Source organism: Heteronotia binoei, chromosome 7, assembly GCF_032191835.1.
Source record: "Heteronotia binoei isolate CCM8104 ecotype False Entrance Well chromosome 7, APGP_CSIRO_Hbin_v1, whole genome shotgun sequence".
Lineage (NCBI taxonomy): Eukaryota > Metazoa > Chordata > Lepidosauria > Squamata > Gekkonidae > Heteronotia > Heteronotia binoei.
Window position 1 is genome coordinate 49,244,339 of NC_083229.1, and position 18,324 is coordinate 49,262,662.

Here is an 18,324-nt window from a genome sequence, read left to right on the forward strand (position 1 = left end):
CCTAATAGGGAGCTTGGAGGTGGTACTCACTGGGTACTGACTACAGGCATGCGGGGGTGGGGGGCTCACAAGTGGGGAATTGGTGGAAATCAGTGAATCATATATGAGTACCCCCCGTTTTTTAACCAAAAGCACTGACTTTAAAGAAAGAATTATTTTTCTTACTTGAGATGTTTCTTACCAACATCTCAAAAGATTTAATGACACATTCTAAATTTAAGCAGAGTCCTTGGATAGATATATTTTGTTTAGCAGGCCTCATAATACATTTTATTACATTTATATACTGCCTTTATTCCATCAAAGAACTCAGAGACTGCACCCCTAGATTTATTTTTGGATTTTGATTCTGAACTAGCACGGCTGCAAAAACCCTATGCTGTGCATTAAACCCTTCTCATTTTAATAGTTTAACAATGCCCACAAGGTGGAAGAAGTTGAACAAACCATTTAAAAAATGAAGCTCCTTCAGATTTCCGACAGCAGAGGGCGTCTGCTTCCTGAGAAACTGAGATATTAGACATGTTTGCATTTCATTATGCCCTCCAAAACGCACCCACTTGCATTTGTGTAAATAAAGACGAAGTTTCAAGAATGCTCAACATCTGGGGAAAAGGAGAAACTCCCCTTTAAATTCTACTTATTTTTATGCCCTTTGTTTTCTAGTATTGCTGAAGAACATTTCACTTAGGGTTTGCCAGGTCTGTGTTGGAAAATGCCTAGAGACTTTGGGGGTGGGTCCAGGAGGGAGTGGGGTTTGGGGAGGGGTCTTCGAAGCCCACCCTTTAAAGCAGCCGTTTTATCCAGGGAAACAGATCTTTGCCAGCTGGAGATCAGTTGTAAAAGTGGGAGCTCTCCAAGCCACAACTGGAGGCTGGCAATCCTACTTGGGGACATGCTTTCTTTAAAAGAGTTGTAGCTGTGTTAGGAATAAACACATTATTCCACAAAGCACTCTGACTAATCCATTCACCGATATTAAATTCCCTGAAATCACAAGAAAAATTATGTTGCTGTCCCACTTAGTTGGTCTTAACGGTGACCCTGGAATTTGTTGCTGTTCCCTCTTAGACAAGACAAAAATGAACAGGAATTATGGGAATATTCCAGAATATCGTTTAATTTTTTAGTTGTTTTATTCCAGAATAAAATTTTGTCCAGAATGAACGTGCTGTATATTTTTATTTTATGACAGAATAAACATTTGTTAGACTTTAAGGTGCCTCAGGCTTCATGTATGATTTTGCGGCAACATACTAAAGCGGTTAGCGCCTGTGGTATTTTCACATAACAAGACAGTCTTTTTGCCTTGGCATTTGCACTAAGTGCTTGAGTTAATTCTCTATTTTTTTTAAAGCCCCACTTCCGCATCATAACTGTAATCACAATCACGTTACGCCGCCGGGTTATATTTGCCCTTTCTTTTCCCCCTCCCGAGACTGGAACTTGATTTTTATTTCATGACGTCAATAGGGAAAGCAGCGCCCGGGAAACCCCGGGGGTTGGTTGCTAGGGCGCCGCCCAAGAGCGGAACCAAATACTGCGGATTGTAGAGAGCCCGGCTCTTCTACGACGTGACTCAAAAGTCTTTTTCTGTACATCATAGAGCTGCTGGTGTCGTGACGATTTCCGGCGCAGGAGTTGGTTGGCTGTTGAAGGTCGTGGAACAGTTTTCTGTCATGGCAGCTGCAAGGGTTACTATCGCTGCAGCAGGACAGTTACACCGATGCGCCTTTTTGACGAAAGCTGAACTTTGTCAGGCTCCGGGAGCGAGACTCGTCAATGGGCGCCGGGCTCTTTCGGGAGGCGGCGGAAGCGAGGTTCGGTTACGCTAAGACGTGCATCCCTTCTTACCCTTCCCCTGCTTCCTTTTACAGTGTCTTGGGTCTGTTCCGGGGGGGAGGGCTGCAGACTCCACGTTGCTAGTGGGGAAAGCTGTGGAGGTTCCGTTGCCTATTAAAGCTCCTAAATCCTTTTTTGTATTTTCATGTCCTCCTCTAGTTTATTTTGACTGTACTCAGTCCCGTATGTATGAAGGCGGGCTAGTATTATTGGTATTGTTTATTATGATTAACAGTACTTTAGATGCTGACCCTAAACACTAAAATAGATTCAGGTGTAGCCGTGTTGGTCTGAAGCAGCAAAACAAAGTTTGGGTCCAGTGGCACCAATAAATATTAATTCTGAGTGTAAGCTTTCTTAAGTATGCACATGAAAGCTTATACCCAGAATTAAACCTTTGTTGGTCTTAAAGGTGCCACTGAACTCAGACTTTGCTGTAAGTTCTAAGTGTTTTTAAAGTGTTTTCACCCTTTAATATGCTGATCAATCCACTGGGGGGGGGGGAATTGAAATTATTGTGAGCCTTCAATTTATAAGAAATTAGTGTCTTTTTGAATTTCACATTTGGTTTTATTTTAGTATCCATTATTTCCATAAAGAGGGGCTGTGTAATCCAAAATTCATTGAAACCTGAATAGTGGACTAATCTGTCAGTCATGTTTTGTAATGTTATGAGTCTTTTCTCTTCTGCTTTATACATACAATGTGTCTGTGGTAGGTGACTAACCCAAGTTCATTGTCTAATGAAGTATGCATGCATACAAAAGCTTACATTCTGAATAAAACCTTGCTGGTCTTAAAGGCGCTGCTGGACTCCTACTTTGTTCCAAGATCACTCAGTGAGCTGAGTTGGAGATTTGAACCCTAGCATCTCAAAGAATTCAACTTTATTGGCTTTTCATGTTGGGAGCTCCAGAGTGTCTGTTTAGGGCAGTGTCCTTCCTACTCCTAAAGGAAAGGAATGCCAAGAACACTAATGGTACAGTCCTATGCAGAGTTAATCCACCCTAAGTTATTGACATCAGTGGGTTTAGACTGGAGTAATTCTGTGTAGGATTGCAAGTTGTACAATTAAATGCCTTTGATGTTAATTTGGGAATGAGAGAGAAGGTGAAATGTGCACTGTACTGAAGTCTCCTAGATATATAGAATATTCATTTGCATTCTTTATCTTAGAGTGTGGAAAGAATTAACCCTCCCAGGCAGTCTCATATACACAACCTGTAAATTCTATAATAAAAGTCGTAATCATGAATGATAAGGAAGACTGCCTTCTTAGAATGCTGCTGGGTACAGATTGTCATCAGTGTAGAAACTGTCAGAGTGCTTGAGGCTCTAATGAGTGAATGCTATTGTGACTTTCTGGCCTGGGACCCACCTTTGGGGGGGGGGGCATTGCTTTAAACAGCTGCATGGAGATTAAAAACCTCTGATGTAATTAAAGCAGTGCATTAACAACTAAATCATAGTGGTGCTTGATGGCTGAATGTTCCTTTATAAGTCTTTATCTCTAAGGAAAACATTTAGGGTTGCCTATTTGTCTCTTCCAAGTTTGAAGTGAAATCCAGTGTTTTCCAGCCAATAAACAGTCAATATATTTATTAAAACTTTTGTTTTAAATAATCCAATTAAACAAAACATTAGCTAGATATGCGTAACATTGGCATACCCCATAGAAATCAATCTTATGTTAGTATGCATATTTTATTTATTTATTTTTAAATTTACCTTAGATTCTTATTCCACCCTCTCTGCAAGTGGACTCAGGGTGGCTAACAATCATTTTAAAAACAACAATTTCAGGTTACAGTTTTAAAACAATAAAACAATAAAAACTACATATATGGTGCTACTCAAACTTTTTTGGTACAGGTAGATCACAGTTTTCTTTCTTCGGCAGTCTAAATTATATTGATGTCATAATTTCTTATAGTGGTCCTTCTGATGATCCTAGTTCCTCATAACAGGTATTGCTTAGCAGCATGAAAGTGGCAGCCTTCTCCCATTTGAATATTGTAGGCCAGTCAGAAAAGTTCAGTTTTGCAGGCCCTGCAGAATTGGGAGAGATCCCGCAGGGCCCTTATGGCATCTTAGAGGGTGTTCCACATCATTGGTGCTGCCACCGAGAAGACCCTGGCACATGTAAAGCTCAGTTTGGCCTCTGTTGGTCTGGGGTTGGATAGCAGATTTTGTGCTCCCGAGCGCAGTACTCTCTGGGGAACATATGAGGAAAGGCGGTTTAGATAGACAGGTCCTCAACCACGTAGGGCTTTAAAGGTTAATACCAGCGCTTTGGAATGGACTCAGAACACAATAGGCAGCCAGTGCAGCTCTTTCAGCACTGGTTGAATGTGCTCCCACTGAGGAAGCCCCATTAACAACTGTGCTGCAGCGTTCTGCACTAGCTACAGTTTCTGAGTCAGTCAAAGGCAGCCCCATGTCATTCCTATTCTACCTAACTTGACTTTTAGGGAAAAAAAGGTTGAGTTTCAGAGCCTTTTACCCAGTGCTTTGCCCCCCCCCCCAAAAAAAAGAAGAAGAAGAGAAAGGAGGTGTGGGAGCAGATTTCACTGAATTCCAGAGCAGAGTGATTCAGAGGCCATAGGATATGGACAATTTATATAGAAGTTGTTATACAAGTGAAACTTCTGAATTGTGGTCTCTAAAGGATTGACATAAGGCATCTCTGACCACCTCAGAAAATAACTGTTCCATTTGTTCTTGGATTTATTCTGGTCATAAAGCCATTTATTAATAAATTATTCTTCAAGCCTGAAAAGTTTTGTTAACTGTAATAGTGGAAAACATGAATGTTTTTTCTACATCTACACAAGAACCAAAAAGTAAGCTTTCAGGCCTAGAGTGTAAAATCCTAAACAGTGATTAAAGTTAAAATCCATGACACTGTTTTCTGTTTCTGCTGCTGGTTTCCATTTCAGCTTCCTGAAAAGGTGACAAATCATTGGTGTCTCATTTGCCTTATCCCGTCTCCATCTCAAGCATTCTTAATTTTTGCTAGTATTTTGGAAATGATGTGGAGATTATCATACTACTGTACCTAATCCTTGCTCAGTAGAAGCTATAGGGGAGTAGAAACCCATGGCAATATTGACCATGTCATAGACCTTTTGACCCTGCTGATTCTATCAAAGATGACGATTATTTTGATGGTAGAGATTTAGTCACACAGTGACACACAATATTCATCTCTGCATCCACAGCAGCAATAGTTGTTGTTCAGGTAGTGTGGTTAAGGACAGGATAGTATTGTGGCCTGGAGTATTTGTAATCCTAGGCAGTAGGCACCAGTATCAGATGAGTGAATTATTTTAGTCCTTTGGTAGCATGTAACACATATAATGAAAAACTGAGGTCTTTGTATAAAGAATAATTGGTTTTGCTGTGGCAGGGGGTAGAAATTGAACCGGATTGGCCATTTTGGGTGGTGGTAGCGGCCTATTGCTAGCACAAGGCAAAACATTTCAAAGGGTAAGGGAGTGGTAGTAATGAGGGTGCGATTGTGGGTTTATGTCATGATGGAACAAACAACATGGAAAGGAACATGGAAGAAAGAGTGTGGAAAGAAAGATGTGAATAAACAAGCAGGAGAATTAGCCATGTTGTCCAACATGGGCCTGGTTGGTAAATGGCAGGTTCATATATTTAAGAAGGCACCATAAAGATCAAAAGAGACAATAACATGACTATAAGAACAAGCAGCATGTTTTAGGTAATCTGACTCTGTGAGCTATATATATATATAAGACATTATTGTGTTATATGCATGTGGTGATCACTGCTAATGTACTATCTACATAAGTCTTTATAACTAATCAATGTCTAATTCTTCTAGGGTGTCTATAGGAGTGGTATGATTTATTTGACACTGTTAGTTTAGCTTCAAATGAAGTAGTCACCTCAAATGCTTTGTTACCTTTTCCAGCTCCTGTTGTGTATTTCCAGTCAACACTCCCACGACATTGGGCTTTTATTCCTGAAATAATACTAACAAGGATTAGGAGTGGCTCTCATGTGCTCCACTGGATTGTGCTGTAATCATGTCTGGTGCTTCAGCAGTTGTTTGGTATTTTAGATGTAATGCTTCAACAAATTTTCAAGTTGTATTTACCCTCCAGTGATCAGGGTGTTTTTGTGTTCTCATTAACATGAATGCTTACCTTCTTAACATTGTCTACTCTCAGTCCATGTGTACACACACACACAAATGTACAAACCTATTATTTTAGACCACTACTTATTTGATGATGCTACAAAGGGTTTTTCCACGTAAGCCGGTAAGAGCAAGCCAGTTTGAACTGATGCTGCTATGTGTTTACAAGATTATTTCTTGGAATTTTTGCAGTCAGTTTACCCACTTACTCATTTCTTTGTTTGGGAGAGAGAGAGTTTGCAAGTATAAAGCAGGATGGTGTTAATATTTGTATTCCCGAGGTTTATTGCTTGCCGTGGCCTCTTCTTTGTGTATTTTCATTCTATAAATATTGCACCAAGTACTGTATAAATTTGCTGGCGTCCAAATTCTGTCTGTTTGCTCCTCTCATGTACACTTTTCTCTTTGTTGTATGTTCGTTTGAAAACAAATATTGAACAATTCTGCTGTATTTTTTAAAATAGTTTTCCTTGGTTGTGAAACCAGTTCTAGGATTCATTCAGCATCTCTGACATTCTAACTCTTGAAACTTGGTCCTTTTCTTTTGTTCCCAACTGGCTTTTCTCATGGGTTCTACTGACTTTTATGATACCAAGCATGACAAAATCATATGCAAGTCATTGCACATTCCTATCCCTACTATCTCTAGGTCACGGGTCCCCAACCTTTTTGAGCCTATGGGCATGTTTGGAATTTGGACACAAGGTGGCGGGTACAACTAATGAATGATTGACATTGAAGGGAAGCCAATCACAAAATGGCTTCCATGAGAGGCAGGGGTTACACACAAAGGAAGCCCAAATACAAGGGGCAAGAGGAGTAATTTTTAAAAATTAACTGGATTAGAGAGTGAAACCAACAATGTAGTAGTAGCTGCCACCAAAACAGCCAGTCACAACCAATCAGAAACCCTGCTGGGCAGAAGCCCTACCTGACCCCACACCCTTATTAAAAACACTTGGCGAGTACCAGGAAAAGTATTGGCAGGCACCATGGCACCCAAGGGCACCATATTGGAGATCCCTGTGCCAGGTATTTGCAAGATGTTTTGTAGTCGTACTCCAGTAGTGCATTTCTCAGTCAGAACCAGTTTAGATCCCATCAACATATATTTAAAATCAGGAATTTTTGCTCTTTTGTTTCTCACTTTGCACTTAAACTATATTGTACTTCATTTGTTGTGTTGTTGCTTACTCTGTCAATTCACAGAGATTCTCTCAGAGCTCTTTATAGCCCACTTTGATTATTCATCCTGAATAATTTGGCTTCATCCATAAACCTAGCTACTACACTGCTCAACCTCCCCCCCCCCAAAAAAAAATCCTGTTCATTTATGATTTAAAAAGCATCACTCCAATCCCAATATTGTTTATTCATGCTCTCTGTTTCCTGGAACTGATTTTTAATCCATACTCAGAAGCCATTGGTGAGACTCTTCGTCAAAACCACTTTGGAAGGCTGTATGTTTCCCAGATCATCCTGTGGGCATGCCTGTTAACCCACTTAGCAGGACAGCCTCCATTCATCTGCTGGGGCATGGTGCATGAGTGGGTGGCATGGCCCTATTGTGATCCACCATGACTTAGGGCCAACTAACTGGCCAGTGTTCTCCTGGATTTCCTGGACTTTTGTTTAAAGATCAGTGTAACATTTGCTACTTTCTAGTCCTCTGATACGGAGCCATATTTTAGCAACAAGTTACATATACTGGTTAGTAGATCAATAGTTTCAAATATTTAATAATCCTTGGGGGTAATGCCATCTGGACATGGAGAGTTATTAGGTTTTAGTTTGCCCATAGTCCTAAACCTTAATCTCTTGTCTCCTCTATTCAACATAGATCTTCAGACATCCTTCCCAAAAACGGCTGTTCTGACTTGGGCATGTATCCCGGATTTTGCTTAGAAAAACCAGACACAAATAAGTCATTCAGTTTCTCTGCTCTCTAGTCAGGTTCCTTGAGCAACCCTTTCACTCTTTTGTCATCCCACCATTCATTGCATTGTGTTCCAACTTTTTACAAAGACACAGCTTGCACAACCTCACCTGGATAAATTGTATCAGTGCCTACATCACTATTTGTCTTTATTTCTTACTGCTATTATGCTATTTATTAAAACATGCAAATATTTTAATTTTTTTATGTTTTATGTTTTTATTGTTGCTTATTGTATCGGTCACACTGATGTGTTTGTGTCGACCCTTGGTTTGTGAGCCGCCCTGAGCCTGCCTTTGGTGGGGAGGGCAGGATATAAATTAAATAAATAAAATTGTTTTAATAATTAACTATGATAGTGCTTTTAACTTCTTGTTACCCACCTTGAGCCTTGCAGTACAGGGGAGGGAGGGCTACAGATATAATGAAATAATCCAGTGGCCAAGCCTGATTAATTTCCAGCTTCTGATGTATTTGAAGAAATGCTTATTGTTTGTTCTGATGTTTTTAGCAGTCTGTTCCACAAATCCACCCCCTCTTTTTTGGGTTCATTTTATCAACTTAGATTTGTTTAGAAAGAGCCTGCACTTCAGTCTGAAAGTTACCAGAGAATGCATAACTGTAGCCAAGTCATTTCTAGGAAGATTACCAGTATATGAATCTACAGATAAAATGCATTTGTGGTCACTTTTACCACCTAAGTATCTAAGGCAAGGCAACTTTCAGATTATACACTGAACACTTCAAGGAAAGTATGCCCTATCAGAAACACTGGTATCTTGCTCTTCTGACCCCTTTGCTCTTATTAGAGTGCCTTCAGAACAACTATTATACCCCCTTTTAAAAACCTTGTTAGAGGTTGAGGTGAAGAGTGGCATCAGTGTTAAAGCTGCCTTTTCATCTTCCAGCCCTAGATAACCAGGGTACTGCCTCTTTAGCTGCTCTTCTGCCATCTACAGCAGGGGTGGCCAACGGTAGCTCTCCAGGTGTTTTTTGCCTACAACTCCCATCAACCCCAGCCATCAGCCATGCTGACTGGGGCTGATGGGAGTTGTAGGCAAAAAACATCTGGAGAGCTACCATTGGCCACCCCGATCTACAGCAGTCTTGGGGAGAAATATCTGCCTGCTTGGAAGTGGCTGTTTTACAATAGCAGCAATTGTTCTCATTCCCAAGGCAAGGATGTCAGGTGCAATTATGAGCTTCTGTCTTGCTGGCAGCAGACAAAGAGAGATTGCTGAGGGGGGGGGGGGTTAGTTTTTAGCCTATCTCTTCCCCCCTTAGTCATCTAGGTGACCCAGCTTTTGCTTGTTTCATTGATGCTCTTGGCTGGCCTTCTCAGGTATTAGAACTGGTAACCTCAGGAGTAAGAAACAAACAGCAGATTAAGGTGCTGAGTCCCACATCCCAAGTCTGTCCTCCCACTGTTGTACTTCCTAGTTATATGCGGAGGATCTTTGCTTGCTCCTGTCCCCAAGAATCTCTGAAATGGAGTCCAGACAGCGAAAAAAGAAAATTTAAAAATATTCAAAGTAAATACATTTCTCAGGTTGTTTCTTATAAACGTGAAGGAATATTTAATGGCTTGGTCTTCTGCAACTTAAACCAACATATACAACACTTCCCGCCCTTCTCTTCCCCACCCCTCATCCCTAACTTTGTTTTCTTCCTAGGAGCCTTCTAAGAAAGAAGAATCCTTTGCATCCATGCTGAGGCGCTCTCCTCTGATTCAGATGGGACCTGCTAAAGACAAAATTGTTATTGGAGAGATTTTCCAGGTCTTAGAAGATGATCTATATATAGATTTTGGTGGCAAATTTCACTGCGTATGCAAACGACCAGAAGTGGATGGCGAGTAAGTAACATCTTCATAATACAAATATTAAGTTATGCTGAATATTTGTGCATTTTTAGAGGACATGTGGTAACCCTTAATTGCTGAATAATTGACCTCTAATCAGCAAATGAATATTTCATTGGTGCGTGGGATATTGGATAGTAGTTCAAAACTTAGCTTTCTCTGCCTTTAATTTTTGTCTCCAATCAGTCAGAGAAAGAAAAAAGAGCTTCTTTGCCTTCCGGGAAAAGATGGTGCAAGGCCTCTTTCTCCCTTAACCCCTCCTTCTCCAGTCAAACACCTTCAAAAAAATTTTAGTTACTTGAAGGCCTCTAGACACAGAGAAATTCCTCTTGGCCAAAAAAGACTACTGATTCTATGATTCTAGTGTTGAATGTCAGTTTGGGGATAGGGCTAAACCAGGATTAAAGGTCTAGTGCGAAACTGGTCTACTTGTAAAAGCACCTTCCCCATTAGGAGCAATTTTTCAAATTTCTCAGACTACAGATCTGAAGATATGGATTTCCCCTTTGGCTCTGAGAATTCTGATGCAGAACTGGATAAAGAGAAAGGCCAGTTGTTTGAGGATTAAGTCCCTCAACAGAACAAGCCAACTCTTTTGACTTTTTTGTTATGAGGAACTTCCCACTGTCTTACATAAAGCATTACAAATCCTACAACTTTCTGCCCCTAAGGTAGAAATCCCCAAGGAAGAACAAGATTAGGAGAATGATGATGATAAAGGGGCCCCTGAGGTTTTTGCTAGGGTTAAAGAGTTGGGTTTAACAGTTCCCTTCCCTTCCTAAAAAAAAAAAAAACTGAGATAAAAGAGGAATGGTCAGTTCCTACCAATAATTGTTCACATTCTGGACTGGCTAAAAGAATGTATTATTTCCCTCCCAAGGTAACCAGTTTACTGAAAGTTATCGTGGTAGATGCTTCTTCAGCTAGCTTAGCATCAGGAGTGGCTCTTCCAAAAGCGGGAGAGGGCAGTAGATCCCGTTAAAGATCCCAGTAATTGAAAAAGCGACTCAGCTTTCAACAGAGCCCATGAGGCCATTGCCTTCTCTATTAAAGCTTCTGCTGCCACTTCTTTGATGTCAAGAGCCTCATATATGTGGCATCATAAATTGTCCCAAGAACATTCAGATTTAAATTAGCTCATGTCAAGTTACATACACAGTCTGGAGAGGGCAGCAGCCTTCATGTCTGATGGTAGCCTGGACATGATCAAGTTGTCAGCAAGAGCCATGGCTTCCACAGTGGTCTCTGGCTCCAGTCCTGGAATGTGGACTCTCTTTCTAAGTGTCATGTGGCATCATCCTTTCCTGGGTGGCAAGCTATTTGGGGATAGCCTAGAATACATCTTAATTTAGACCAAGGACAAAAAGGAGGTTATGCCACTCAGGAATATTCAGGACACTATCCAGTGCCTCTTCAGTCACAGTTTCCTAATCAACCTCCAGAAGAGTCAACTAACACCTGCCCAAATCATTACGCATTTGGGGTCAGAGGTAGATTCAACCCAGAAAAAAAATGCTTCTTCCACTAGACAAAGCAGAGATCATTCAGACCAGGAAACAGGTTTGCTTTGTGAAATCAATGGACTTGATACCCTGACCTGGATAGCCCAGGCTAACTTGATCTTATCAGATAGCAGAAATCACAGTCAGCCTTGGCTAGAAGGGCAGCCTCCAAGGAATACCAGGGTCATGATGCAGAGGCAGGCTATGGCAAGCCACCTCTGCAGTCTGAAGTCATTGCAGATTTGGGGTAAGGCATGTCTGCCAAAATAGGCTGGGTCTCTGTCTGCAGCCTTACTTACAGAGAAGAGGTAGGGAATTGAGAACATTGTCTCACTTTTGATCCGTCCATTCCCTGAAGGTGTTGGTGCTGCCAACAGAGCAGGGAAGGAATAGTCTGAAGTGGATTACTGGGTGGGCTCATAAGAACAGGAGGTGAGTAAATGAGAGTTGGAAAGGCTGGAATTTCTTCCCTGCACCACTTGCCTATGAAATTTCATGATTCTTTACCTAGTTCATAGATGACACCTGGGGGCTTCAGTGCTTCTTCTTTGGACTTGAAGTTAATAGTTTAAAAGGAGAGGTTCCCATTTTAAACATAGGTGTCTGCAAACCAAGGTTGTTAATTACAACAAAAAGGTTGCGTTATAACTTGCTCCTCATCACAGTATGAAATTCTTAAGTGTTGTAAAGTATGTTAAATGAATGTTCTGATTTAAACACTTGCAAAAGCTTCTCCTGTTTTTAAAGTTTTATAATCAAACCTTCGGACTTCTAGCAGTGTTTTTAATACTCTTTCCAAATCATCCTATGATTGGACTATGTCTTTCTGCTTCATTCCAACATTTTACTTTCCCACTGTCACAATCCTTTCGCAATTTACATATTTCTAGATTATAATCTTTTGAAAGGTGCTCTTTTATGTTTCCCTCTGTAGCTGCTGCAGGAATTTCCTGATCTTTGTGCAGTTCTCTTTAACAGTGTTTATATTCAGTACAAGTCAAACAAAGCTGCAATTGGAGGAGTCCTATATATGTAATGCAAAATAGCAGTTTCACAGTTGGTTCAATTATTTGTTTGTGTAAACGTATTTTGAGTGATTTCCTTGCAGCAAGATTTTGAGTGGTTTCCTTCCAGCAGGATTTTGTTGCTAGGAAGTTAACCTTAATAGGATGTGATTGGAGAGGGAGAGTGGGGTGTGACTTTAAGGGATGACGTAATGCTGAATGCAGCACACCACCATCCACTAAAAAGCCATCATCCGTTACAGAAAGGGCAAAGTATTTGCATAAAAATTGAACACTGTCATTATACTTCCGTCGTCGTAGTTAGGATACAGATGCAACAGGACCCAGTATATCTGCTGATGAATGAATTCTCCTTGTCCTTCTTCTGACTGTGACAATTGCTAAGGGTTGCATCAGCACCAGTCTTGACTATCCGGGTTCAGCCTTAAGCAGTGTTTGTAAAGCAGATTCACACTCTGTGTTCAGATCTGGTTAGTATTAATCCTGGTTAAGGAGAGTGCAGATGGTCTATGCAATAATTAAGGAGTGCATCAGGATTGATGCTTGAGAGCAGTGGCGCTATAGGAAGTCCAAGGCAGTTTAGACAATAAAAATCAATTAAAAATTTTATTAATTAAAATCCAGCATTAAAAACCTAACCCAGCATAAAAACTTAGACTATAAAAACAGACCACTCCCAGTTTAAAATAACAATTTCCAGAATGAAATAGTGTTGAAATAATTAAAAGCCTGGGTGAAGGAGATGGTTTAGCCTGGTACCTAAAAGAGAAAAGTAAGCACAGGCAAACCTGAAGAGGAAGGGCATCCCATATGTGAGAAACTTCTACTGAAAACCCCTGTCTCTGGTTGTTACCCACTCTCCACTGAAGGCTGAAGTGCAGAGAGCAGGGCTTGTGAGGCAGCTCTTAACTGGTAGACAATTATAGCTAATAATTCCTTCTGATTTTTTTAACCACCTGGGAGTGAGAGGACCCTAAAGCTTCAGTATTGTGAATACTTTTCCTAGGAGGAAGTCCCATCAAATACCATGACACTTACTTATAAGTAGGCTTGCTAAGGATTGCTGTCTGAATTAGGACTGCGTTCTCCCTGTGTCCTGTTCCAGGTTTCACTTTTAGACCTTAAGGCCGTCAAGAAAATACTTGGATATGAAGAAAATACATCTGTAAGATCAAACCGGTAGGTTGTAGGACATTGTAGCCCAGGGATGTCAAACATGCAGCCTGCAAGGTGGATCCACCCCACACAGGGCTCAAATCCAGCCACCAAGCAACTTCCTTCTCCTGCTTTCCAGGACTGCTGCTGTTCAATCACACTGTAGTTTTCTTTTCCCCCCAGCTCCCTCAGTGACGCTGTGCTTCCTGCCTCTTGCTTCCCTCCCCCTAACACAGACAGAACTCGGTGGCTGCTTCATGCGGGAGAGATAGGAAGACATCTCTCTCTCTCTCTCTGAGATCTTCTGCTTCCTTCTCTGGTGCTGCTGCTCTTCTTTTGGGGAGGAAAGATAGTCCCATGACAGCTTGAACACTAACAATGTTTTATTCCAGGTATAAGTTTTTGTGTGCAAGCACACTTCTTCAGAGAGATGGAAGGAGGGTGGATGGATTCTTCTGACAAGCACAATATACATTGAGGGAATTATTTTGGCTTATTCTGAAAAGTTGTGTTTTTTCTTTTTTAAAACAGATTGGATTTCTCTGTTTCTATCTGGATTTATTTTCTTTCAAAAAGACCCTGATTAGGAATTAGAACACTTGGATTGGTCCTTATATTGTGGAGAGTGGAGTAATTTCACATGCCAAATTATAACAGTGCACAGTGGTGATGAAATAGGAGAACTATCTCTCACTTCAGTCCAGAAGGATGCATTGTCTTGAGTTTCACTATCAATTGCAATTCAGCAGTCTCGCTAATCTCCCTTTGAAATTCCTTTGTAAGAGCACTGCTACTCTTAGGTCAGCAACTGAATGTTGTGGTTTCTAATGTCAGACTTATGTCCATTTATTCTTTGCATCCTCCTGGACCTAGGTTTCCTGTCTCATTACCAGTTCTGGTATCTCCATGCTGGTATCTCTCTACTACCCCACTGCATATCACACCTAATCCAGTCAAACCTGCTATTGTCAGTAAAAGGCAACCAAGCTTGGTTCTCTCAGTAAAGGGGGACAGGGGCCCTCTCCAGGCCTCTTTTGGCCTTTGAAGAACTCATTGGGCCCAGTCCTGACTAGGGCTGCCAGTTCCAGCTTGGTGGGAAATTCCTGGAGATTTTATAGTGGAGTCTACAGAAGACAGAGTTTGGGGAGGGGAGAGGCCTCAACTGAATATAATGCCACAGAGTCCACCCTCCAAAGCAATTATTTTCTCTGGGGAGATCTATATCTTTATCTATCTACTCTATCTATCTATTGTCTGTCTATCATCTATCTATCATCTAATCTGTTGTCTGCAGCTCAGTTGTAATACCAGAGATCTTCAGGCTCCACCTGGAGGTTGGCTATCCTAAGGAGAGGGTGGGGTTTGAGGAGTGGTGGGACTTCAGACAGGTACAATGCCACCCTCCACCCTCCAAACCAGCTGCTTCCTCCTGGGGAACCATTGGTGCCAGTCTTCAGGTTAGAGCTGGAGATCACTCAGAATTACAGCTGCTCTCCAGATGGCAGAGGTCAGCCCCCTGGAGAAAATGACTGCTTTGCAGGGTGCAGTCTATGTCATTATACCCTTCTGAGGTCACTTCCCGCCTGCTTTGGTCCACACTGGGATTTTAGATCAGTAACGGACTTTCAGTTTAACCTACCTCACAGGGTTGTTGTGCAGATCAAAATGGGGAGAGGAGAATGTTTGGTCCTCATTGTTGAGAAAGACTGTACTTTTCCTAGATAGAGGCTGCAGGGAGAGGGGAGGAGATGGAAAGCTGAAGTCAGATCAGTTCTGCTGCAGAAAATGGCTACCTTGGGTGGGTGAACACCAAAGTTGGGGGGAGTGAATGCTTCCACTTGGGTGAGTGGGTGGAAAAACAGCAAGGGGGGGGCAGTAGCTCAGAGCCTCTTTCTAGAGCCCATTGTATTTCTTTCCACAACAGGCCTTATTCCTAGTTAATTACAAAGCAGCAATGTACTTGCAAAGGTCTATTACGGGGTGGCCAATGGTAGCTTTCCAGATGTTTTTTGCCTACAACTCCCATCAGCCCCAGGCATTGGCCATGTTGGCTGGGTCTGATGGGAGTTGTAGGCAAAAAACATCTGGAGAGCTGCTGTTGGCCACCCCTATTACATAATACATAATGATTGGGGGGAGGGACGGTGGCTCAGTGGTAGAGCATCTGCTTGGTAAGCAGAAGGTCCCAGGTTCAATCCCTGGCATCTCCAAAAAGGGTCCAGGCAAATAGGTGGGGAAATCCTCAGCTTGAGACCCTGGAGAGCCGCTGCCAGTCTGAGAAGGCAATACTGACTTTGATGGACCAAGGGTCTGATTCAGTATAAAGCAGCTTCATATGTTCATATATGTTCAATAGATCAGAACTACTTTAACTGGACAGATTGGACAGATTTATAGCATTTGAACAGTGCTACCACTAAGGGTAAATTATTAGGGATTGGCATGAACTGGTTCACAAGCCAAAATTCAGTGTGAACTTGGCCTGGTTTGGAGCTCCTTAACCAATGTTCAGGAAAGGCACTGGAGTTTTGTCCGATTTAGCTGTTTGGGCCATTTAAACCTAACAACTGAGTGGCATGGGTCCTCAGTTCACCTATTAGGTTTAAATGACTGTGAGCCATTTCAGTGCTTTGTTTGGCTTCCTGCTGGCTAGGCTGAAATGACTGCCAACTATTTTAGCACTCCATTTAGCTTCCTCCCACTTTGGAATGGGGGGAAGCAAAATGGACCACTGAAATGGGTGCCAGCACTTGCCCCACTGTTAGACTGAAATGGTTGCCAGCCATTTAAACCTAACCAAAAAATATAACTGGGAAAAAGCCATCAATTATTAGTAATAATATTAGAATTACATCTATTCCTAAATATTATAACATTCAAAAGTTTTTGTTCCCTGAGCCCATGGCAGTGGCTCGCCCATTAGCTGTGCACACAGGTGCTCTTCAAGGTTCCACAAAACAATAGTTTCCTCGCATAGAAACACAATAAGTAATTCATATAGAACTCATCCAAAGTTAATTCAAAACACTCCACAATCATTTATAAATAAGGATCATGAGGAAAAGACCACAGAAGTTTGGTATTAATCACAGAAAGCCCTTCTTTGCTATCCAGCATGTGGCGTTTCAGTGTCTTTGTCAAGACTATCAGTTTTTACATGGAACTCATAAATCCTGTCAAATACACAAAGGGCAACAGCTCACTCCTTCAAAGACAGAAAGGTTCTTTATTTTGAAGCTGGGAGAAGCAAAATGGATGGGTTAAATGACTGGGCTATCTAATGGCTGGGAAATAGGGAAATGCAAAGTGGCCAGTGCGGTTCAGGCATTTTTTTTTTCTCAGTTTGGTTAAGAACATAAGAGAAGCCATGTTGGATCAGGCCAATGGCCCATCCAGTCCAACACTCTGTGTCACACAGTGGCCAAATTTTTATATATATATATACACACACACACACACACACACTGTGGCTAATAGCCACTGATGGTCCTCTGCTCCATATTTTTATCTAAACCCCTCTTGAAGGTGGCCATGCTTGTGGCCGCCACCACCTCCTGTGGCAGTGAATTCCACGTGTTAATCACCCTTTGGGTGAAGAAGTACTTCCTTTTATCCGTTTTAACCTGTCTGCTCAGCAATTTCTTCAAATGCCCACGAGTTCTTGTATTGTGAGAAAGGGAGAAAAGTACCTCTTTCTCTACTTTCTCCATCCCATGCATTATCTTGTAAACCTCTATCATGTCACCCCGCAGTCGACGTTTCTCCAAGCTAAAGAGTCCCAAGCATTTCAACCTTTCTTCATAGGGAAAGTGTTCCAGCCCTTTAATCATTCTAGTTGCCCTTTTCTGGACTTTCTCCAATGCTATAATATCCTTTTTGAGGTGTGGTGACCAGAACTGCACACAGTACTCCAAATGAGACCGCACCATCCATTTATACAGGGGCATTATGATACTGGCTGATTTGTTTTCAATTCCCTTCCTAATAATTCCCAGCATGGCGTTGGCCTTTTTTATTGCAAGCGCACACTGTCTTGACATTTTCAGGGAATTATCTACCACGACCCCAAGATCCTTCTCTTGGTCAGTCTTTGCCAGTTCACACCCCATCAACTTGTATTTGTAGCTGGGATACTTGGCCCCAATGTGCATTACTTTGCACTTGGCCACACTGAACTGCATCTGCCACGTTGACGCCCACTCACCCAGCCTCAACAGGTCCCTTTGGAGTTCCTCACAATCCTCTCTGGTTCTCGCTACCCTGAACAATTTAGTGTCATCCGCAAACTTGGCCACTTCACTGCTCACTCCCAACTCTAAATCATTTATGAACAAGTTACAGAGCATGGGACTCAGTACTGAGCCCTGCGGCACCCCACTGCTTACCGTCCTCCACTGCGAAGACTGCCCATTTATACTCACTCTCTGCTGCCTATTACTCAGCCAGTTTTTGATCCACAAGAGGACCTGTCCTTTTACTCCATGACTCTCAAGCTTTCTAAGGAGCCTTTGATGAGGAACTTTATCAAAAGCTTTCTGGAAGTCATTGTATGGGACAGTTCCTGAATCAAGCTGGAGTTCTTTGGTTGGTGCCCATTCCCCAGTGTTCAGAATTTAGTGGTTGGCTTGCATTACTCCTGTATACTATCACAATTTAACCACTACGACCCTTTATTTTGTTATATCAGGTTTTCTATATGTGCAATGCTGCTTAATAAATACTAAGACATTTTGGTAAAATTTTGTCAAAAGGTAATCTGATGTGCATACCTGATCATACATACCTAGTCAGAAAGAATTTGTCAAATTCAATAAAAGTTAAAGGTGTCTTTT

General features: G+C 41.7%; 1 protein-coding gene across 5 annotated transcripts in view; it reads left to right on the forward strand.

The window, feature by feature from the left end:
* The window catches only part of TPD52 (tumor protein D52), a 107,164-nt gene that overhangs the window by 54,853 nt on the left and 33,987 nt on the right, over positions 1–18,324 (forward strand). For all 5 annotated transcript variants that reach the window (XM_060243594.1, XM_060243595.1, XM_060243590.1 and 2 more), the window contains one exon: positions 9,623–9,804. In XM_060243594.1, coding sequence (XP_060099577.1) covers positions 9,623–9,804 — 182 coding nt within the window. The remainder of the gene's footprint in view (positions 1–9,622; positions 9,805–18,324) is intronic.